General features: G+C 44.4%; 1 protein-coding gene across 4 annotated transcripts in view; it reads left to right on the top strand.

Moving 5' to 3' along the window:
• Nucleotides 1-22,760, top strand: part of LOC121273533 (NACHT, LRR and PYD domains-containing protein 3-like) — a 32,241-nt gene extending 9,481 nt beyond the window's left edge. For all 4 annotated transcript variants that reach the window (XM_041180710.1, XM_041180712.1, XM_041180711.1 and 1 more), the window contains 6 exons: nucleotides 1,430-3,203; nucleotides 7,023-7,109; nucleotides 7,423-7,593; nucleotides 17,680-17,850; nucleotides 22,306-22,473; nucleotides 22,645-22,760. In XM_041180710.1, coding sequence (XP_041036644.1) covers nucleotides 1,430-3,203; nucleotides 7,023-7,109; nucleotides 7,423-7,593; nucleotides 17,680-17,850; nucleotides 22,306-22,473; nucleotides 22,645-22,726 — 2,453 coding nt within the window. In that variant the 3' untranslated portion in view covers nucleotides 22,727-22,760. The remainder of the gene's footprint in view (nucleotides 1-1,429; nucleotides 3,204-7,022; nucleotides 7,110-7,422; nucleotides 7,594-17,679; nucleotides 17,851-22,305; nucleotides 22,474-22,644) is intronic.
• Nucleotides 22,761-24,533: the final 1,773 nt, after the last annotated feature.

Raw genomic sequence — 24,533 nt, 5'->3', positions numbered from 1 at the left:
ATGGAGTGAAGATAGGAAGAAATGAGTTCTGTGGGGCAGGAGCAGGCTGACAATCAGTCTACCGGTCCTTTTTGTGGATTTAGGGGAGGAGGCAGAAGCGGGCTATCTGGGATAAAAACAAAAAACTGCAGATGCTGGAAATCCAAAACAAAAACAGAATTACCTGGAAAAACTCAGCAGGTCTGGCAGCATCGGCGGAGAAGAAAAGAGTTGACGTTTTGAGTCCTCATGATCCTTCAACAGAACTGTTGAAGGGTCATGAGGACTCAAAACGTCAACTCTTTTCTTCTCCGCCGATGCTGCCAGACCTGCTGAGTTTTTCCAGGTAATTCTGTTTTTGTTTTGCGGGCTATCTGGGGTTGGGAGACTGAGTTTGGAAGCTGTGGAAGGAAGATCTTTTGAGGAGATTAGGTCAGTGACAGTCCTGGAAACAATGGCTTGATGTTCAGTGGTGTGATCAAGGTCCAGGGGGAGGTAGGAGGAAGTGTCTGAGAGTTAGTGGTAAGTACGCCAGACAACAACAGCACCACCCTTGTCAGCAGGTTTGATAACAAAGTCAGGGTTGGACCTGAGAGAACGGACTGTGGCAAGTAGAAAGGTTAGAGTGGGTGAGAGGAGCAGAGAAATTGAGGCGGCCGATATCATGCCGACAGTTCTCAACGAAAAGTTCAAGGTAAGGTAAGAGGCCAGAGGGAGGGGTGCAGGTGGACGGAGTATACTGGAGGCGGGTGAAAGGATCCATTGAATTGGAGGGAGGACTCCTGCCCAAAGAAGTGAGCACAGCTGAAGGCGGCAGAAGGATGTGGTTGCACTGGAGATGGTGCAGAGGAGATACACCAGAGTGTTGCCTGGGCTGGAGCGTTTCAGCTGTGAAGAGAGACAGTATAGGCTGGGGTTGTTTTCTTTAGAGCAGAGAAGCCTGAGAGGCGACCTGATAGAGGTATACAAAATTATGACGGGCATAGATAGGGTAGATAGGAAGAAACATTGCCCCCTTAGCGGAGGTGTCAATAACCAGGGGGCATAGATTTAAGGTAAGGAGCAGGAGGTTTAGAGGGGTTTTGAGGAAAAATCTTTTCACCCAGTGGTTGGTTGTAATCTGGAACACACTGCCTGAGGAGTGGTAGTGGCAGGAACCCTCACAACATTTAAGAAGTATTTAGATGAGCACTTGAAATGCCACAGCATACAGGGCTATGGGCCAAGTGCTGGAAAATGGGTTCGAATAGATAGCTGCTTGATGGCCGGCACGGACATGATAGGCCGAAGGGCCTGTTTCTGTGCTGTATAACTGTATGACAGGCCGGGTAATATTACAATAAAGAACAAAGAAAAGAAAATTCACGAATATTGAAGTGCTATTTAGAAGTTGTTATTATGTCAACATAACTTAAGACTGAAAACCACTTTCTGTGTGTTCTTCTTAAAGATGTTCAACAGAAACACAAGGAAACACTTCAGATACAAACTGAAACATTGAGAGTGAACACTATCCTATTAAAGAAGGATAAGATTCTCCAGCTGGTTGATCGATACGTTGAGTTAACGGTCCTTTCTAATGTTCGAGATCAGACACTTTTAGAACATGAACTGCTGGCAAGAGGCCGAGACCATGAAGAGTGGAGAGAGAAACATCTTCATAAACAACTGGAAAAAATCCAAATTGATAAATTGTTCCGCAGCAGTTTTTTCCAGAGGCACAGTTTGCGCCACAAAATGATGGGACTCCTCCGCGGATGCAAATCTGCATCTAGATCTGGGAGTTCAGCAGCAGTGAGTGGAGTCCCAGGGATTGGAAAAACAACAATGATACAAAAGATTGTTTATGACTGGGCCACAGGGAAAATTTATCCACACTTTCAATTTATTTTCAGTTTTAAATTCCGAAATTTGAACACTATTAACTGCAGAATAAACCTGAGGAATCTGATACTGGATCAGTATCCTTACTTCAGGAATGTTCTGGGAGATCTCTGGAAGAATCCAGAGGGATTGCTGTTTATATTCGATGGTTTGGATGAATTTAAGGAGAGTATTGATTTTGCTGACAATCAGAGAAATCAGTCCATGTGCACAGATCCTGAATCCTGGTGTGAAGTGTCTGACATTGTGTACAGTTTAATACAGCACAAGTTGCTCCCAGGATGTTCGGTGTTAGTAACCAGCCGTCCCACTGCACTACATTCATTGAAAAAGGCTGAGATCAATGTCTGGGCTGAAATCCTGGGATTTGCTGGTGATGAACGGAAGGAATATTTCAACAAGTTTTTTGAAGGTCAGACTGTGGCAGCAGCTGTTGTCAAACACTTGGAGGAGAACGAGATCCTGTACACCATGTGCTACAACCCTTCCTACTGCTGGATCCTCGGTCTGTCACTGGGTCCCTTCTTTACACAAAGAGACAGGAAACAGCAGCAAATTCCCAAGACCATCACCCAACTGTATTCCTACTATATTTACAACATTCTGAAAAACCATAGCCGAGAGATTGAAAGCCACCATGGTGTGTTCCTGAAGCTTGGTGAGATGGCCTTCACAGGAGTCTCTGAGAAGAAGATTGTGTTTAGAAATGGAGATTTGATCAAGTACAACCTGCAACCTTCCCAGTTCCTGTCCGGGTTCCCGATGGAACTTTTGGAGAGAGATGATTCTGTCCAGAGTGTGGTTTACACGTTCCCACACCTCACCATCCAAGAGTTCGTAGCTGCACTCGCCCAATTCCTAACTCCAGATCCTGGATACATCAGGAAAGTCCTCCGTGAAGCCTACAGCAAAAAAGATGGGCGATTTGAAATATTTCTCCGTTTTGTTGTTGGTCTCTCTTCCCCACAGTCAGCTTGGCCCCTGGAGGAGTTTCTGGGTCCATTTCTTCATCAAACAACCCGTCAAGTGATTGACTGGGTGAAGGAGAAGGTTGAAGGACAGATTAACAACAGAGAGAGTGAAACTGATAAAAGGGACCTCCTGAACATATTGCACTATCTGTTTGAGTCTCAAAATAAAGAACTGGCTCAGGCCACAGTGGGATCTGTGAAAACACTTGCATTTAGTGAATTGCAACTGACCACAATTGACTGTGTGGTCTTGTCTCATGTCATTGGACTCTGTGATACAATAAAACACCTTGATCTATTTGGCAGCTTCATTCCGTGTGAAGGACTCCAGTGCCTGGCATCCGTTCTGCTCAAATGCCAGGAGTTGAGGTAACTGCTTATTTGTTCCTGTAGCTGGTATTTTCATTGTTAATAAACCACTTACTATGTTATAAAAGAAACTTTATATATGTATGTACACCTTCCAGTTCAAGCATACAGATTCAGAGTCAGAAAAACTTTACAAAATAAGACGAGCATAAAATTCCAAGGAGGAAAATAAGAATGATACCCTTGCTAACAAGTTGTTGGTAAACTTATTGGTGACTCGAGCAGTTTGGAATTAAAACAAAAATAAACAGTGATATTTAGATACAAGACAAATCAAATACGGATATTGTAAATACATTAAACATCAGTGCAGGCAAAATAATATTAAATGATAATTTACCATATAAACTGTAAGCTACACAGATCACATGGGAAACTCCTTTTTATTCATTGTGGATGTGGGTGTCGCTGGCTAGGCCAGCATTTGTTGCCCATTCCTAATTGCCCTTATTCAGAGGGCATTTAAGAGTCAACCACATTGCTGTGGGTCTGGTGTCACACGGAGGCCAGACCAGGTAAGGATGACAGATTTCATTATCTAAAGGACATTAGTGAACCAGATGGGTTTTTACAACAATCGACAATGGTTTCATGGTCATCATTACACTTTGAATTCCAGAATTTTATCAAATTCAAATTCCACCATCTGCCATGGCAGGATTCTATCCCGGTCCCCAGAGCATTACCCTGGGTCTCTGGATTACTAATCCAGCGACAATACCACTACTCCATCACCTTCCCCTATATCATAAAGAATCAAATGGTTTCTGGCAGGGAGGATGAAATATCTCTAATTTAGAATATGACTTAAAACATTTTCCGGCATAATTATTTGAAATTGTTCATGAAATGAGGAAATCTGCTATTTTAAATGTTCAAACTCCCCCTTGGCCATTTATATCCAGGTTGCAGACACACACTGGGCAATCGGGAGAAATTTCCACGAATCTGTACCATCAACTGCTTCTTATTCATAGTGGACAGTCTCCAGTAAAACTCTGTGATATTCAAAAGAATTTTCCAATAAATTACCCCAGTGGTCTACCTGGAAGTAGGGAACTCCTGGAAGTTCCTTCCAAGTATAAGAATATCCACACACACAGTAAATATAGAGCCTGTTTAATGGGGAATAATGTGAGAGACACCCCTCCTGTATAAACTAGGAGAACGCAGATATTTCAACTTGTAAGGGGACAGAATAAACCTTCCATGTTGCATAATAGTTGAGTTGCTCCAATGGAGAGCCCTCAGTGCTGTAAAAATACTGTGATTCTGGGAAAAGCCACTGAGGCAGATTTTACAGCAGCAGTTAGCACAGTTTCACAATATAACTCACCCCGAGGTATTATACAGATTAATGTCATGCACAGCGTTATGAAGTATAGGGAATCACTGCTTTATCATTTACTTTTCAGAAAATTGTGCCATTCTCATAAAATTCCAGATTTAAGGAACAGCAGAAACGAGGCGAGCTTCCTAAAACTTGGTGGGGCCAGTCACTAAGCTTCAGCAGGGTAATTCTGATCATCAGGGAATGAGACCAGACTGAGGGACATTTAGAGGCGGCACGCAGACAATCTCTATCTAATAAATACTGAGAGGGATTAACGTGGCATTCAGCGGCAGTCAAACCAGCGATAGTCAATTGTTCACCAATTTACACTGCTAACTATTTTCTTTTTCATTCAATTGAAAGGACAATCAGGTGAGGTGTAGTATAGACGGGTGATCCAATATCACCCATCATACGCGATCAACAAAACATCAAATTATCTCCTATAGATTTAATTTTCAGTGACAGTAAAATCTCTGCATTAATTTCTGATGTTGCTGCCATGTTTCCTGTGATTTTGAGCACAACATTTGAACAAGATCCGAGTTTTGACTCAATGGGTTGAAGTTTCGGTGCACCCTGGAGGAGGGAACAGAGGTGGCTTGGGTGGTGGTGGTGGACAGGACAGGTGTCAAGAATGCTTGCACCAGAAGAATCTTAATTTCAAGGCACCAATTCTGGTGAGGACAATAATCAGCAGGTGTAGGTGAGGTGGGAAAGGAATCTTAATTGAGGCCAATTAAGACCATTGAGCACCTTGTTAAGCACGTAAAAAGGTTTAAAGTTTTAAAGTGGAAGACAGTTTACCTGCTCATTTGAAGAAAAGTGGGTACAGAGTGACGAGCCAATCAGTGTTGCTGAGTACATCATCCTGGCATTAAAAGAGGCTCAGTGGAGCAAGGGGGACTGGGCACTTAAAAACGGGGTGTCCTTGGTACTGTACAGGGAGTGTTGGCACTCAGCACCCAGGATTTGAATGTGTTGGCATTCTCTTGCATTGCGGAGGCAGAAGAGCAGGGAGCAGACAGCCAAGAAAATTGGCCGGCCACCTGATCAGAAGGAAGGCACCAGCTGGCAATGAGGGCACAGCTGTCAGATGTTGGATTATGGGGTAACACCCTCCATAGGAAGGACACAACTCTGGGTATCAGAAGGACAAGGGAGAGGAAAAAAGGGCAGGAAGGTAACAGAGGCTAATCCCTCAACACAGGAACTATCACTGAAGATGGAGCTACCTGGACATGATCAAGACCCAGTGATACAGGTGATTGTGACTCTCCAGGCAGATGATCAGAGATATCTGTGCCCTCGTTGCTGAAGATTTTGCAGCACTGGTCACAATCATTGCAGCCTTGAACTTCTTCACTTCTGGCTCCTTCCAAGGACCAGCTGTTGATGCCTTAGTTTGACAGACAGACAGACCTTGCAGGGATGGAGGACACTGGATTTCTCCTCCATTGCTGGATTCCCTCAGGTTCAGGGCATCATCAATTGCACCCATCGGTCATCAAGGCACCCAGTGACTGGCCAGTGAGATCCATCAACAGGAAGGACTTCCACTCCTTCACCATCCAGCTGGCCTGTGACCACAACAAAAACTGCTTCCATGTGTGCTCTCACTTTCCTGACAGCTGCCATGACACTTCAACCTCCAAAGTGTGTGTTCTAGAGAACAGATATCTCTTGAAGTGATGTTACTGAGTCCTCTGCAGGAGTCGCAGAAAGAGGCAAAGTGGGGATAGAACCAATGCCACCTACTCTTTGAACAACTGTTGAACAGGCCATCGGGCTTCTGAAGATGTGATTCCAGTGCCTGGGCTAGTCGGCTGGTGCCATCCAATACCCTCTTGCAAGGGTCTCTGTCAGTGTGGTAGTCTGCTGCATTTTCCATGACTTGTCTCTCCAGAGAGCTGTGGACCTTGAGGACAGAGGCCCTGGAAGGAGACAGCTCATCGGGGTAATAGGTTGTGAGAGGAGGAGGAGAAAGGTGAAGGGAGATGATGCTGAACAAAGTGGAGCCCTTGCTGCATGGTGAGATGGTCGCCTCCTGCTACCATTTGGGGAAGAACAGTTCCCTCCCCTCCTAATGGACTCCAGTTTGACATTGATGGATCAAAGGGATGCCCTGCCCAAGTGCCTGAACTCTGGCTTACCTAGGACATCTCCCATCCCTCTGGTGCTGTGGAAACTATTGACATAAACTGTTGATCTCTCCCTCAGGACAACCAGCGGTGATGGCTGTCATGTGAGTTTAAATGAAGTCCACACTTTCTCTGACCCACCTCCATTCTGCCCCCAATGGCTCTAAATGAACAGGAAACCTATCTCCATGACAATTAGTGGCATCCCCATGCACAAATCGTAACTTTAATCAGTTTTGCACCAGTGCTGGGCTTCTGACCCAAAAATCAACTCAGCTTCTGTTTCTCGCCTCCATGGTTGAAAATTCAGCCCATTTTAATGTGTTTCCCACTCTTTCTGTTTAGACTGAGTTGCAATAAGCTGGGAGATTCAGGAGTGAAACTACTGTTTGCTGCTTTGAGGAATCCAGACTGTAAAATACAGAAACTGCAGTAAGTATCGACTTGTGTTTATAATAACTGGGTATCTGACAGTGTACATTACTAGTATGAGGGATAGTGTTATTATTAACACTATGTTATTATGAGTATCAGTAATAGTATTAATGAACAATGGGGATGAAAATGGACATGGGCAAAACAGGATACGTCACATATGCTGGGGGCTATAAGAACACCTGGTTTTGAGGTCTATTGATTTAGATCCATTTCGCAGGTGACTGATGCAGAGCTGATTATTCTGCAACTTCCTCCATGTCCAATTTCATGCCGATTTCCATTGTTTTCCTCTTTCTCTGATCTCCAGACTGCGTTACAACAATCTCACAGTTTCTTGTGCCAAGAATCTCGCTTCCACTCTCAGTACAAACCAGTTACTGACGAACCTGGACCTGGGTAATAATAAACTGGGAGATTCAGGAGTTAAACAACTGTCTGTGGCTCTGAGGAATCCGGACTGTAAAATACAGAGACTGGGGTAAGTACCAGATTGTGGGAGATTGTGTTTCTAATAATGGAATATCTAACATTGTAAATTTATTATCAGTATCAGTAATAATGTCATTAATAAACACAGCACATTATCATTCCCCTCAGTATTAGTGTTATTAATAAACACCATAGATTTACTCTGATTCCTATAATGTTTTCTCGCTGATCTCCAGCTGGATAGTAACAGCCTCATATATTCTCACCTCCCGTCTCAGTGAAAACGGGTCATTGATGGCTCTGAACCTGAGTTAAAATCAACTGAGAGATTCAGGGGTCAAACCTTTATATAATCGTCTCAAATTCTCAAAAACATGCATCAGAATAAAAAGATTGGCAAAACAAATGTTTATACAACTACCAGATATGGTATTGTACTGTATTACATTTTCAGCTTGGTTTAATTATACATTCAGATTATAGATCTTTAAACTTACAAGCTTCTCTGTTTGCTTAAAAATAGAAAACTGTTATAAATATTTTAGTAAAGCAGTTAACAAATAATCAAGATGAATAAACTGAGAGTCTGTGACTCTGAGAAACCTGACTGTAAAGTACAGAAACTGAGTGAGATTGTGTTTATGATAACGAGATGTCTAACACTGTACAATATCATTATCGGTCATAGTGTTGTTAATAACAGCAACTTGCATTTATATAGCAAGGAATATTATCAACAGATTTTGGAACCAAGAAGGATGGTGGTGGTTGGTGGGCAGGGAGATGAGGGTGGCATCAAGAAGCTCTGGCCAAATTGAAGTTAAACGGAATCAGGGGGAAAGCCCTCCATTGGTTGCAATCATACCTAGTACAAAGAAAATGGTTGTTGGTGGGTAATCATTTCAGTCGCATTGTCAAGGACATTTCTGCAGGAGTTCCTCAAAGTAGTGTCCTAGACCCAACCATCTGCAGCTACTTCATCAATGACCTTCCTTCTGATACTGAAGCAGTCCATGCCAATATGCAGCTGGAATACTCTGTGCAGTATTGGTCTCCATAATTAAGAAATGATGTACTTGCATTGATGGCGGTACAGCAAAGGTTCACTATATTGATCTCTGAGATGAGGCTGTTGTCCTATGATGAGAGACTGAGTAAAGTAGGCCTATAGTCTCTGCAGTTTAGAAGAAGGAGAGGCGATCTCATTGAAACATTAACATTCCAAAGGGGCTTGATAGGATAGACACAGAGGGCAGAAGCTTACAACCCCTCCCGCTGGCAGGATTTTCTGGTCCCGCCAAAAGCAATGGACTGTTGAATGGCCGGCCGCATTATATGGCCCCATTTCTGCCTTGAAGGTAAGATTCCACCTGGAGACCTTTTCAGCAGGCCAGGGAATCTAGAACGTTGGGCAGAGTCTCAGGTTAAGGTGCTGATCATTTAGGACTGAGAGGAGGAGAAATTACTTAACAGATGGATTTTAGAATCTCTTGAATTCTGAACCCCAGAGGCTTGTGGGTACTCCATTGTTGAATACATTTAAGTCTGCAATTTTTGGTGTCTCCAGGAATTAAGATATAGGGAGTTAGGGTGGGGGGAAAGGGGAGTTGAAGCCGAAGATTAGCCTTGACCACATTGAATATAAGAGCAGGCTCGATGGGCCCTGGGGCCTATCATTGCTCCTATGATCTTGTGTAGCAAAACCTGAACAAACTTTAGGCTTGGCCTGATAAGTGACAAGTAACATTCGCATCACACAAGTGCCAGGCAATGACCATTTCCAAAACAAGAGAATCTGATCATTCCCCAATGACATTCAATGGCATTAACATTGATTGTAACCCTCAGGATGTTGATAGTGGGGTATACATTGACCAGAAAATAAACTGGATCATCCATTTGAATACTGTGGCTACAAGAGCCAGATGCTGGGTATTCTGCGGTAAGTAACTCATCTCCTGACTCCCTAAAACTTATCTACCATCTTCAAAGGCACAAGTCGGTTGTGTGACGGAGTACTCTCCACTTGCCTGGATAAGTGCAGTTCCAACAAAGCACAAGAACAAGAACACCGTCCAGGAGAAAGGAGCCCATTTATTTGGCATCCCACCTACTGCTTTAAACATTCACTCCCTCCACCATTGATGCACAGTGGCAGCAGTGGGTACAGTTTATGAGATGCACTGTAGCAACTCACCAAGACTCCTTCAAAAGCACCTTCCAAACCAGCGAACTGTACCACCTAGAGGGACTAGGGCAGCACATGTATGGGAACACAACCATCTGCAAGGTCTCCTCTAAACCACACACCGTCCTGACTTGGCACTATATCATTGTTACTTCACTGTTATAGGATCAGAATCCTGGAACTCCCTTCCTAATAGCACTGTGGGCGTACCTGCACTAGGTGGACTGCAGCAATTAAAGAAGGCGGCTCACCACCACCACCACCTCAGGGAGTAGGAATGGTCAGCAAGTGCTGGCCTTTCCAGTGACGCTCACATCCCAGGACAGAATTTTTTTAAAAAACAAGCATTACCAACTAAAGAGATGGCTACTATGCCTGTGTGGGACCCAAGCATGGTTGCAGAGGAGAGATACAAAAGCTGCTACGGGACAAATTAAGTGACCATTGAAAAGGCATATGAAGATGAGGTTCTGCTCCCAGGGTAGATTCGTTGGAGCCCTTCAATATACCCAGCAAGGGCTTCGCGTGGCCTGTTGCTGTGCTGTGATCTGCAAAACCTGGAGCTCTAGAGAGGAGAAGCTTTGAACAATGAGGGCGATGCCTCCTCTGATAACCCCAGGGACCACAGGGAAGGTACCATGAGATATGTGCAAGGGAGGTTTGAGATTCAGCAATACAGACATGTTTCATATGAACCTTACTTACAAACTCTTTCAATGCAATAAATCTTGCACCTCCTGCAGCCCTGTTATTTTTTTGAATGTTCTTAGCATTTTCCTGGACATGTCACTACAGGAGGCAAAGACATTCAGTGTTGCCCCTCCCATCTGACCCCTTGAAGGAGCTAGTGAACTGTTAAAGGCCCAGTAAGATGGGAAAGGATTCTCTTTATGATGCATCATCTTAGAATTCAGTAAACACAGATACACAGCAAAGTGACATAATAACAAAGTATAGCCCCATGAAACCCAAACTGCAGCGAGGTCAACTTTTTAAAGTGCTTGCAGGGCTCCTCCTTTGTCAGCTGAGGTGGAGGCAGGTTACTGATCTTTCTTCAAGGATTTCAATAACCATGGCTGGCTATGCTCTGGTTGCCTGAGGCCCAGAGGGGCCCGGCTTACTGAGATCCTCAGATACTGGAGCTGGCTCTGTCATTGCAGCTTTGTGAGGTGCTGGAGTCATGGTCAGAGCAGAGGAGGACTTGTTGCCCACACCAATAGCGCCCTGACAGGAGTTCCCAGATGCTGCAGGCAGCCTATTTTACACCCTCTCAGGACACACTGGACCCTCTCTGCTCTCCTGAGGAATCTGCAGTCCTGGCAGTGACTCCAGGCACCTCATCAGCCCTCACCCAGCTCTGCTCCACAGCTCCTCATGGAGCTAATGACGACATGCAGGTCAGTGTGTATCTCCAGCGGGTGGTATGCTGGATGTGGCTCTCCATAAATGTCGCCAACCTCTCGATGGAGGATGTCATATGAGCTCCTGCCAGAGGCACGGGAGCACTCATGGTCTGGATGCAATCTTCCATATTTTGCATATAAGACCATAATACGAGGGTGTGGAAGTAGGCCATTTGGCCCACTAGTCTGCTCCGCCATTCAGTGAGATCACGACTGACCTGATAATCCTCAACTCCACTTTCCTGCCGCTTCTCGTTTCCTGTCTATATCTCTGTAGACTCCTTGTGTCATTTTCACCACTTGCCTTCCAACCTATTTTTGTATCATCTGCAAATTTGGCGATAGTGCATTCACTTCCCTCACTGATTAAAAATCTGTCTATCTCAGTCTTGAATATACTTAATGACCCAGCTTTTATAGCCCTCTGTGGTAAAGAATTCCACAGATTAACTACCCTCTGAGAGAAGTAGTTCCTCCTCATCTCTGTTTTAAATGGGCGACCCCTTACTCTTGAGATTATGCCCTCAGATCCTAGGCTCTCCCACAAGGGGAAACAATGTCTCAACATCTACCCTGTTAAGCCCGCTAAGAATATATGTTTCAATTAGATTGCCTCTCATTCTTTTAAACTCCAATGAGTACAGGCCCAACCTACTCAACCTCTCCTCATAAGAAAATTCCTCCATACCCAGAATCAACCTAGTGAACCTTGTCTGGGCTGCCTCCGAAGCCATCTATCTATCTTTCCGTAGATAAGGGGACCAAAATTGTTCACAGTATTCTAGGTGTGGTCTAATTAGAGCCTTATTTAGTTTTAACAAGACTTCCTTATTTTTATACTCCATTTCCTTTGAAATAAAGACCAACATTCTGTTTGTCTTTCCTATTATCTGTTGAACTTGTATATTAGCTTTTTGGGTTTCATGCACAAGGACTCTCAAACCCCTCTGTGCTGCAGCCTTCTGCAGTTTTTCTCCATTTAAATCATATTCCACTCCTCTGTTGTTCCTGCCAAAGTGTATAATCTCTCATTTTGCCACATTATATTCTATCTGCCACTTTTTTGCCCAATCAACCTGTCTATATCCCTCTGTAGACTCCTTGCGTCATTCTTACCACTTGCCTTCCCACCTATTTTTGTATCATCCACAAATTTGGCGATCGTACATTCACTTCCCTCATCTAAGTCATTAATATATCTTGTAAATAATTAGGCCCCAGCACTAATCCCTGTGGCACCCCACTAGTTACAGGTTGTCATCCTGAAAATGCCCCCCTTATCACAACTCTCTGCCTTCTATTAGTAGGCCAATCCTTTATCCATCCTAATATACCACCCATGGGCTCCAATCTTATTAAGTAGGCTTAAGTGCAGTACCTTATCGAATGCCTTTTGGAAATCCAAATATTTTACATCTACTGGTTCCCCTTTATCTATCCTACTAGTTACCACCTCAAAGAATTCTAATAAATTTGTCAGGCATGATTTCCCCTTCATGAAGCCATGCTGATTCTACTTGATTAGATTATGTAATTCTAAATGCTCTTCTATTACATCCTTTATAATAGACCCTAGCATTTTCCCAATGACAGATGTTAAGCTAACTGGCCTATAATTACCTGTTTTTTGTCTCCCTCCCTTTTTGAAAAAGGGCGTTACATTGGCAGTTTTCCAATCCTCTTGAACTTTTCTAGAATATAAGGACTCTTGGAAGATTACTACCAGAGCATCCACTATCTCTGCAGCTACTTCTTTAATATCCTGGGATGCACCCCATCAGGTCCAGGGGACTTATCGGCCTTTGGCCCCATTAGTTTCTCTAGTAGTTTTTCTCTAGTGATGGTTATTGTATTTTTCCCCCCCCTCCTTCTCTTTTGCCCCTTGATTATTTAGTATTAGAATGCTATTAGTGTCTTCTATTCTGAAGCAAAGTATTTATTCAACTACTGTGACATTTCCTGGTTCTCCATTATTATTTCCCCAGCCTCATTCTGCAAAGGGCCTATGTTCACTTGGGTCTCTCTCTTTCTTTTTATATATCTAAAAAAGCTCTTACTCTCCATTTTTATATTACTTGCTAGTTTACCCTCAAAGTTTATTTTTTCCCTCTATTATATTTGCGTCATCATTTGTTGGCTTTTAAAACTTCCCCAATCCTCTGGCATACCAATAATCTTTGCCATAATGTATGTATTTGCTTTTAATTTGATCCTATCCTTAACTTATTTGGTTATCCATTGTAGGTTTATCCCCTTGAACCCTTCTTCCTCACTGGGATATATCTTAGTTGTGAATCATGAATTATTTTCTTAAACGTCTGCCATTGTTCGTCAACTGTTTTTTCTGCTAAAATCCTATCCCAATCTACTCCAGTGAACTCTTCCCTCAATCCTTTGTAATTACACTTATTTAAGTTTAGCACAGTTGCTTCCAACCCAAGTTTCTCTCACTTATACTGAATGCTAAATTCTACCATGTTATGTTCACTATTTCTTAGGGTATCTTTTATTCTGAGATCACTGATTAAAACTGCCTCATTACACATTACCAGATCCAAAATAGCCTGATTCCTGGTCAGATCCACAGCATATTGTTCTGGGAATCTGTCCTGAATGCACTCTGAGTCCTTGTTCATGGCTACCTCTGCCAGTTTGATTTCCCTAATCTACATCAAGATTATAGTCACCCATGATTAATATACTCTCATTTACATGCTCTCATTTATCTCCTGATTTATTTTCTGTCCTACAGTATAGCTACCAAAGACTACCCTCACCAGTGTCTTCTTCCCCTTGTTATTTCTTGCCTCCACCATATGGATTCTAAACCTTCCGATTCAAGATCCTTTCTTGCTATCGTACTTATTCCACCTCGTACTAACAAAGCTACCCCACCACCCTTCCTTCCTGCCTGTCCTTCTGAAAAATCACATACCCCTGATTATTTAGTTCCCAGCTTTGATCTCCTTCTAACCATGTCTCCGTAATGGCTATAAGATCATGTGCATTAACCTCTATTGGTGCCATTAGTTCATTTATTTTGTTCCGAATACTACGTGCATTTAAGTAAAGAGCCATTAATTTTGCCTTTTTACCATTTTTGTCCCCTTTGACCCTATTTGCTGCTGTTTTTTGTCTGGCCCTTCCTATCACACTCTGGGTATTATTACCTCAATAGCTGCCTAGCAAAGCCGCCATGCCCTTTTGCTTTGTAAGCCTACGTATTCCCTTTCCAGAAGCCTCCCACCCACTCTATTTAGTTTAAAGTCCTCTCTACAGCCCTAGTTATTCGGTTCGCCAGGACACTGGTCCCAGTATGGTTCAGGTGAAGCCCGTCCCACTGGAACAGCTCCATTCTACCCTAGTACTGGTATCAACCAGTGCCCCATGAACTGAAACCCATTCCTCCCACATCAATCTTTGAGCCATGCATTTAACTCCTTGACTTTATTTACCCTATGCCAGTTTGCCCGTGACTCAGGTAGTAATCCCGAGATTATTACCTTGTATGTTCTGCTTTTTAATTTAGCTCCTAACCATTCAAATTCTTTCAGCAGAGCCTCCTTTCTAGTCCTATCAATGTTGTTCGTACCAATGTGTACAACGACAACTGGATCCTTCCCCTCCCACTGCAAGTTCCTCTCCAGCTTTGAGGAGATGTCCTTAACCCTGGCACCGGGCAGGCAACAGAGCCTTCAGGACTCATGCTCATGGCTGCAGTGAACAGTATCTATCTCCCTAACTATACTGACGCCTAGAACAAGTACCACCTATTTCATTCACGCACTTGAATGGTTCCCTGTACATTGGTGCCGTGGTCAGTTCACTGATCCTCCCTACAGTCCCCGCTCTCGTCCACAAAACTCGCAAGAACCTCGTAATTGTTGGACAGTTGCAGGGGCCGAACACTACCCCCTGAGCTTCTAAACCTGCTTCACCTTCAGTCACACCCTCCTGTCCTTGGTCACAGACCAAATTTGAATTACCTGATCTGAGGGATGTGACCACCTCCTGGAACAAAGTGCCCAGATAACTTTCCCCCTCCCTGATGTGGCGCAATGTCTGCAGATCGGACTCCAGCTCCATAACTCCGATCCGATGTTCCTAGAGCTGCAAACACCTGGTACAGATGAGCTTGATGTCCAGTAGCTCCCACATGATGCTGCAGCAGCACAGCACTGGTCCTGCCATCACTATCATATTTTATGCAAATTATTAATTAATTATTCTCGGATCCCTGCTCTTTACACTTTATTACAATTATATTTTATACACACACCAGAATCCATCTTATACTTAATTTATAAGAAAAAGAAAGACTAGAAACCTAAACCCAACTAAACACCTTAGTTTTAATTAAAGACTAGAAATACTCACCAATCAGCTGCTCTCCGCTCTCTGTTCCCTCTTGCGCTCTTTAATGGACTCTCACTCTCCTCGTATCCTCTTACAGTTAAAGGTCACACTCCACTCACTCAGTGTTAAAGGCCACTCTCCTCTTGCTCTCTCACTGTTAAAGGCCATGCTCCTCTCACTTTCTCACTGTTAATGGCCCCACTACTCCTTCCTCTCTCAGTTAAAGGCCACTCTCCTCAATATCTCTCATAAATGGCCCAGCTGCTTTTCACAAGCACTCTCTCTGTAAATGGCCCTGCTGCATTTTTTGAGCGCTCTCTCTGTAAATGGTCCTGCTGCTTTTCACAAGTGCTCTTGCTGTAAATGGCCCTGCTGCTTTTCACAAGCGCTCTGTATATGTACACATAGCCTCAGGAAACTCAGCCAGATGTTCACACATGTCTCTGTATCAGACACTTGTTGTAGACTTTTTGTCATGTCATCAGCCCTAAGCTTGACATTGCCCTGCCCTCCCACAGCCCACAATTTTGAGTGACCTTGGCTATTACTGTTTCCATCAGCCGTTTGGGTATGTCTGTGCTGTGCTAAGAACGTTGTGACCTTGTTAATTACATGTGACAGTATCTGTGATGGTGGAGGGTGCAGGGACATAATGTGACTGCGCACCCTCTGAGTTCCCCCACCCCTTCTCAGAGGTGGACGGCTCTCCTCCGGTCACAGAAGCCCATGATTTGTGAGAGAGAGAGGGGAGTGATTACTGGGCAATGCACATTCCAAAACGTCCTTCAGACTATTCTTTGTGACCAGTGATGGACACACGAACACTATTTTGTGGTCACCAGAGGGTCTCCTGTGTCATTCATTAGGCCACTCACACTCTCAGTTCCACAACCACCTCATTGTCCACCCTGTCATCAGGTCACCCAGTACCTCATTCTCCGTAGGCATAAAGCTGGCAAGTTATTGGGTGCTGCCACCCACCTTGGGTTGTTCCCTGATATTATGCGCTTACATTTCCTACATAACATCAGTTTTGATACTCACCCATCAAAAGCACACACTAGCCTATGCTGGCCTGACTGTCCATCATAGTCACAGGGATGCCTCCTGCATGCGGCCGTTCGGTCTTGGCAGAAGTCAACTCTGACTGACCAGATCCCTCCACTGAGAGGCTGCCATGTCTGTAACAGCCAATGCTGCTGCCTGGCCATTGCCAATGGCTGGGTGGGAATGCCCTTTCTACCAATTTCACGTTCATCCTTATTCACATGTAAGACTATAAGATTAACATTGTGTGCTGCACTCACCTTGCCAGAACACATCAGGGCATTGATACATTTGCAGCACTGCAATCACGTGCCTGCTCACCACCTCAGCTATCTCCATTCCGACTTGCTTGGATTGAGGGAACAGGACCTCCCTCCAAGTTCAAGCAGTCTGGAAAACCACCTCCAGGGAGGCATCAATGAATCAGTGAGAAACTCTTGATCTGCCTTCTGCTGTCTCAGGCCATCATTCACTAACCAGGGCTCCCTCGCTGGTCCATCCAGAGCTGCTGAGTTTGAAAGCATTGCTGCCTGAACCTTGAGTTGCCCTACCCCTTCTGCCTGAGTAGATGCCCCCCACGCCACCTCCCCCCCGCCCCCTCATTTCTCTCCCCCAAACCTATCGGTTGTGAATTGGCTGGTTCTGGAAATATCACGTTCATAACTCTGCCTGTCCTGCCCATAGGGCTACACCACCCATTTCCAATCCTGATGTTAGGACTTCATAGCTTCAAATAAAATCACAGCCATTCTCTTCAGCCCCGCTACAAATTTGAATCCTGAGCCACTAACTATCCCATATCCCTACCTCAGCAACTTGAGATGACGACATGCAGATGCTGTGCTTTTGTCTTGCACAAAATCCTTTTTGTCATTTAATCACTCCTACACTTCCATTTTCATTGAACTGAAATGATAACGCTGTCCCTCTCTTCACAGATACTACCTGACCTGCAGAGTATTTCCAGCAAATTCTATTTATCAGTCAGATTTGCAGCGTCAGTAGTATTTTGTCTTCTCTTTAAACTGAAGTTGTGCTTCTTGTCTGTCTTCACATGTAGATTTATTATTCACATTTAGTGTTCCTAAAAACACTGGGGATTTGCCCTGATTCCTGTTATTCTTCTCTCTTTGGTTTCCAGGCTGGAAGATAATGCCCTCACAGATTCTAGTGCCGAGGATCTCGCCTTAGCTTTCAGTACAAACCAGTTACTGACAAATCTAAACCTGGGTTATAATAAGCTGGGAGATTCAGGAGTGAAAATTCTGACTGTGGCTCTGAGGAATCCAGACTGTAAAATACAGAAACTTGGGTAAGTACCAGGTTGTGTGATTTTATGTTTAGAGTAACTGGATATTTAACAATATATTTTGAGCACTGTTAATAGAATAATAAATAGACACTGTCCATTATTATTACTGTCAGTGGTAGTGTTATTAATTTTAAAAAACTGCCTATGTTCTGACTCCTGTTATTTCTCTCTCTGATCCCCTGACTATGGGATCTTAGTCTCACAGATTTTTGTGCCAAGGGTATGGAAGAATAATGTGACCATCCTCCTCCTCCTCCTCCTCAGAGGTGGACGGCTGTCCCCTGGTCACAGCTGTCCTTGGTTTGTGAGAGAGAAAAGAGTGAATAGCGGGCAATGCACGTTCCAATATGTCCTTCAGACTATTTGATGTAACCAGTGATGGTTACACAAATACTATGTTCAATGTTCACCAGAGGCTTTCCTGTGTCCAGCCATTAGGCCACTCACTCTCTCAGCTCACAGCCCATCTCACCATCAGTGATTGCCTGCCCTGCCTGCAGGTCTCCCAGCTCCAGTGCTTCATCTTCCATGGGTGTAAGAATGGCAAGCTCTGGACACTGCCACTCTTCTCAGTTCGATCCCTGGCATTGTGTGCCCTCTTCAACAAGCACTTAAATTTCCATTGTTACTTGCCCATTAGCCTACGCTGGTGTCAACCTGACTGTTCATCATGGAGCCACAGGGATGCCTCCTGCATGTGGCCGCTTAGTCATGGCAGTGCAGGAGTTAACTGTGAGTGACTGGGGCCCTTCATAGAAAATCTGACATGCCTGTTTTTTTAAATTCATTCATGGGTTGTGGGCTTCGCTGGCTGGGCCCAATTTATTGCCCATCCCTAGTTACCATTGAGAAGGTGGTGGTGAGCTGCCTTCTTGAATCGCTGTAGTCCATAAGACCATGAGATGCAGAAGCAGAAATTAGGCCATTCGGCCCATCGAGTCTGCTCTGCCATTCAATCATGGCTGATAAATTTCTCAACCCCATTCTCCCACCTTCTCCCAGTAACATTTGATCCCTTTACCAATCAAGAACATATCTATCTCGGTCTTAAAAACCCTCAATGATGTGGCCTTCACAGCCTTCTGTGGCAATGAATTCCATTGATTCACCACTCTCTGGCTAAAGAAGTTTCTCCTCATCTCTGTTCTAAAAAATCTTCCCTTTACTCTGAGGCTGTGCCCTCGGGTCCTAGTCTCTCCTACTAATGGAAACATCTTCCCCACGTCCACTCTATGCAGGCCTTTCATATTCTGTAAGTTTCAATCAGATCCCCCCTCATCCTTCTAAACTCCATCGAGTATAGACCCAGAGTCCTCAAACGTTCCTCATATGTTAAGCCTTTCATCCCTGGGATCGTTCTCGTGAACCTTCTCTGGACCTTCTCCAGAGTCAGAACATCCTTCCTGAGATACGGGGCCCAAAATTGCTCACAATATTCTAAATATTCTGACCAGGGCCTTAGTCCATGTGGTGTAGGGACACCCACGGTGCTGTTAGGAAGAAAGTTCTCAGATTTTAACCCGGTGACAGTGAAGGATCAGCAATATATTTCCAAGTCAGGGTGGTGAGTGACTTGGAGGGGAACTGCCAGGTGGCGATGTTCCCATCTATCTGCTGCCCTTGTCCTTCTAGGTGGTATAGGTCAAGAGTTTGGAAGATGCTGTCTAAGGAGTCTTGGTGAATTCCTGCAGTGCATCTTGTAGATGGTACACACTGCTGCTACTGTGCATCGGTGGTGGAGGGAGTGAATGTTTGTGGATGTGGTGCCAATCAAGCAGACTGCTTTGTCCTGGATGGTGTCAAGCTTCTTCAGTGTTATGGGAGCTGCACTCATCAAGCCACGTGAGGAATATTCCATCACACTCCTGACTTGTGCCTTGTAGATGGTGGACAGGCTATGGGGAGTCAGGAAGTGAGTTACTTGTCACACGATTCATAGCCCCTGACCTGCTCTTGTAGCCACGGTATTTATATGGCTAGTCCAGTTCAGTTTCTGGTCAATGGTAACCTCCAGGATGTTGATAGTGAGGGATTCAGTGATGGTAATACCATTGAACATTAAGGGACGATGGTTGGATTCTCTCTTGTTGGAGATGGTTATTGCCTGACACTTGTGTGGCGCGAATGTTACATGCCACTTGTCAGCCCAAGCCTGGATATTGTCCACGTCTTGCTGCATTTGGACATGGACTGCTTCAGTATCTGAGGAGTCATGAATGTTGCTGAACATTGGGCAATCGTCAGCGAACATCCCCACTTCTGACCTTATGATGGAAGGAAGGTCATTGATGAAGCAGCTAAAGATGGTTTGGCCTGGGACACTACCCTGAGGAACTCCTGCAGTGATGTCCTGGACTGAGATGATTGACCTCCAACAACCACAACCATCTTCCTTTGTGCGAGATATGACTCCAACCAGCAGAGAGTTTTCCTCCTGATTCCCACTGATCCCAGTTTTGCTAGGGCTCCTTGATGCTGCCTTGATGTCAAGGACAGTCATTCTCGCCTCACCTCGGGAGTTCAGCTCTTTTGTCCATGTTTGAACGAGGGCTGTAATGAAGTCAGGAGCTGAGTGGCCCTGGCAGAACCCAAACTGGGCATCAGTGAGCAGGTTATTGCTCAGCAAGTGCCACTTGATAGCACTGTTGATGATCCCTTCCATTACTTTACTGATGATCAGAGTAGACTGATGGGGCGGTAATTGGCTGGATTGGCTTTGTCTTGCTTTTTGTATATAGAACATATCTGGGCAATTTTCCACATAGCCATGTAGATGCCATTGTTGTAGCTGTACTTTGCTAGGGGCGTGGCAAGTTCTGGAGTACGTCTTCAGTACTATTACCGGAATATTGTCAGAGCCCATACCCTTTTCAGTATCCAGTACCTTCAGCCACTTCTTGATGTCAGCTGGAGTGAATCGAATTGGCTGAAGACTTGCATCTGTGATGCTGGGGACCTAAGGAGGAGGCCGAGATGGATCATCCACTTGGCACTTCTGGCTGAAGATTGTTGCGAATGCTTCAGCCTTATTTTTTTGCACTGCTGTGCTGGGCTCCCCCACCATTGAGGATGGGGATATTTGTGGAGCCTCCTCCTCCTCCAGTGAGTTGTTTAATTGTCCACTACCATTTACAACTGGATATGGCAGGACTGCAGATATTCAATTTGATCCTTTGGTTGTGGGATCACTTAGCTCTATCACTTGCTGCTTATGCTGTCTTGCATGCAAGTAATCCTGTGTTAAAGCTTCACCAGGTTGACACCAGATATCCCTGGTGCTGCTCCTGGTATGCTCTTCTTCACTCTTCATTGAACCAGGGTTGATCCCCTGGTTTGATGATAATGATGGAGTGGGGGATATGCTGGGCCACGAGGTTACAGATTGTGTTCGAGTACAGTTCTGCTGCTGGTGGTGGCCCACAGCGCCTCAATGTACCCAGTCCTGAGTTGCTAGATCTGTTCGAAATCTATCCCATTCAGTACGGTGGTAGTGCCACACAGCACAATGGAGGGTATCCTTAATGTGAAGCTGGGATTTCGTCTCCACGAGGACTGTGCGGTGGTCGCTCCTACCGATACTGTCATGGACAGATGCATCTGCTGCTGGCAGGTTGATGAGGATCAGGTCAAGTATGTTTTTCGCTCTTTTTGGTTCCCTCACCATCTGCCGCAGACCCAGTCTAGCAGCTATGTCATTTAGGACTTGGCCAGATTAGTTAGTAGTGGTGCTGCCGAGCCGCTGGGGATGCTGTGTTTTTGTCTTGCTCCATCATCCCTTTTGTCATTTAATGACTCTTGCTTTTCCATTTCTTTCTTTCCTTACCTCCCCCTTCCACCATTTCCTGTCTCAAACCCTATCAAATGGCAGCATTTTTCACAGTTCTAATGAAAGCTCATTGAACTGAAATGTTAACTATGCTTCTCTCCTCACAGATACTGCCTGAGTTGAGTATTTCCAGCATATTCTATTTATATTTCACATTTACAGCATCAATATGGTTTTTGCTTCCTATATAAATGGAAGTGATGTTTCTTGAATGTCTCACACTGTACATTATTATCATTAATTGAGATCTTAAAAACACTAGGGATTTACCATGTTTCCTGTTATTCTTCTCTCTGATCCTCAGGCTGGTTAAAAACACTCTCTCATACTCTTGTGCTGAGGATCTCGCCTCTACTCTCAGTGCAAATCGGTCACTGACAGCTCTGTTCCTGGGTAATAATAATCTGGGAGATTCAGGAGTGAAAATACTGTCTGTGACTCTGAGGAATCCGAACTGTAAAATAGAGGAACTGGATTAAGTACGAGACTCTAAGATTGTGTTTATAATAGCTGGCTCTCAGACACTACACATTATCATTAGTATCAGCAATCAGGTCATTAATAATCACTGAATTTACTCTGATAACTGTTATTTACTGATTACTGTTATTCTTCTCTCTGATATTTAGTCTTGCAAAGAATGGACTTACAGATTCTTGTACTGAGAATCTTACCTCTGCCCTCAGTACAAACCAGTCACTGATGTTTCTGAACCTGAATTCAAACTCCTTCACAGACCAATCTGTCTCCGCTTTCTGCCAGCTCTCTCAGTCCTGCAGGAGTCTAGAACGGATCATGTAAGTGATTGCATTAATTTTTAACATGATAAATAAAATACAAATAGGATTCAGTCACATTTATGGTTATTATTTATCTGTAATTATTGTTGAAATGTTAACTCCAGTCTCCTGTTATTTACACTGTTGCTCACTCTGTTTATTTCCTGTTTAATCGTTAATCTATTTCAGGCTGCGGGACAATCATTTCAGTCCAAATGGAAAGAAACAGGTGGAGTCGCTGCAGGGATCCAGACTGCATGTGGCAGTGTGAACATTTCAATTGATAAACATTACTGTTCTCATTATATGAACATTTTTGTCTGATTGTCTGTCCCTCCTCTTTAACCGGCCGCGTCCAGGTCAAAATCCTATTGGCCGTTTCCCAGTTTCCATCTGGAGCTCAGTGAGCGTCGTCTCCCATTGTGACATCAGAGTCCCAGCAACAGGGTCATGAGATTCAGTCGCCCGACCCCGCAGATGCTGCTTTTGAAGGATATCCGGGGCTGAATGCTCCCCAGTGGGGCAGTGGAGAGATTGAAAGTCCTCGTGATGTGATGTGTTACTGAAGCTTGGTCAGATGGCCTTCACAGGAGTCTCCAAGAAGAAGGCTGTGTTTACATAGGACAACAAAGAAAAGTACAGCACAGGAACAGGCCCTTCAGCCCTCCAAGCCTGCGCCGATCATATTGCCTGTCAAACTAAAACATTTTGCACTTCCGGGGTCCGTATCCCTCTATTCCCATCCTATTCATGTATTTGTCAAGCTGCACCTTAAACACCACCATCGTACCTGTTTCCGCCACCTCCTCTGGCAGCGAATTCCAGACACACGTAAAAAACTTGCCCGCATATCTCCTCTATAGTTTTCTCCTCTCACCTTAAATCTATGTGCCCTAGTAATTGACTCTTCCACCTTGGGAAACAGCTTCTGACTATCTACTCTGTCCATGCCACTCATAATTTTGTAAACTTCGATCAAGTCGCCCCTCAATCTCCATCGCTCTAGTGAGAACAATCCGAGTTTCTCCAACCTCTCCTCATAGCTAATAACCTCCAGACCTGGCAGCATCCTGGTAAACCTCGTCTTCACCCTCTCCAACGTCTCCATATCTCCTGGTAATGTGGTGACCAGAATTGCACGCAATATTCCAAGTGTGGCCTAACCAAGGTTCTATACAGCTGCAGCATGACTTCCCTGTTTTTATACTCAGTACCCCTGCTGATGAAGGCAAGCATGCCATATGCCTTCCTGACCATGTTATCTACCTCATTGCCACTTTCAGTGGCCTGTGGACATGTACACCCAGCTCCCCCTGCCCGTCAATGTACTTAAGGGTTCTGCCATTTACTGCATAATTCCTACCTGTATTAGACTTTCCAAAATGCATTACCTTGCATTTGTCCGGATTAAACTCCATCTGCCATTTCTCCGCCCAAGTCTCCAACCGATCTATATCCCATTGTATTCTTTGACAATCCTCTTCACTATCTGCAAATCCTCCAACTTTAGTGTCGTCTGCAAACTTACTAATTAGCCCAGTTACATTTTCCTCCAAATCATTTGCGTATACTCCAAACAGCAAAGGTCCTAGCACTGATCCCTGCGGAACACCACTAGTCACAGCTCTCTATTCAGAAAAGCACTCTTCCACTGCTACCCTCTGTCTTCTATGACCAAGCCAATTCTGTATCCATCTTGCCAGCTCACCTCTGATCCCATGCAACTTTACCTTCTGTACCAGTCTGCCATGAGGGACCTTGTCAGAGGCCTTACTGAAATCCATGTAGATAACATCCACTGCCCTTCCATCGTCAATCATCTTTGTCATTTCCTCGAAAGATTCGATCAAGTTAGTGAGACATGACCTACCCTTCACAAAACCATGCAGCCTCTCACTAATACGCCCATTTGCTTCCAAATGGTAGTAAATCCTGTCACAAAGAATCTTCTACAATAATTTCCCTACCGCTGACGTAAGGCTCACCGGCCTGTAATTTCCTGGATTATTCCTGCTACCCTTCTTAAACAATGGAACCACATTGGCCATTCTCCAGTCCTCTGGGACCTCACCATAGCC

Source organism: Carcharodon carcharias (genome assembly GCF_017639515.1).
Source record: "Carcharodon carcharias isolate sCarCar2 chromosome 24 unlocalized genomic scaffold, sCarCar2.pri SUPER_24_unloc_3, whole genome shotgun sequence".
Taxonomy (NCBI): Eukaryota; Metazoa; Chordata; class Chondrichthyes; order Lamniformes; family Lamnidae; genus Carcharodon; species Carcharodon carcharias.
This window is presented reverse-complemented; position numbering and strand designations above follow the sequence as displayed.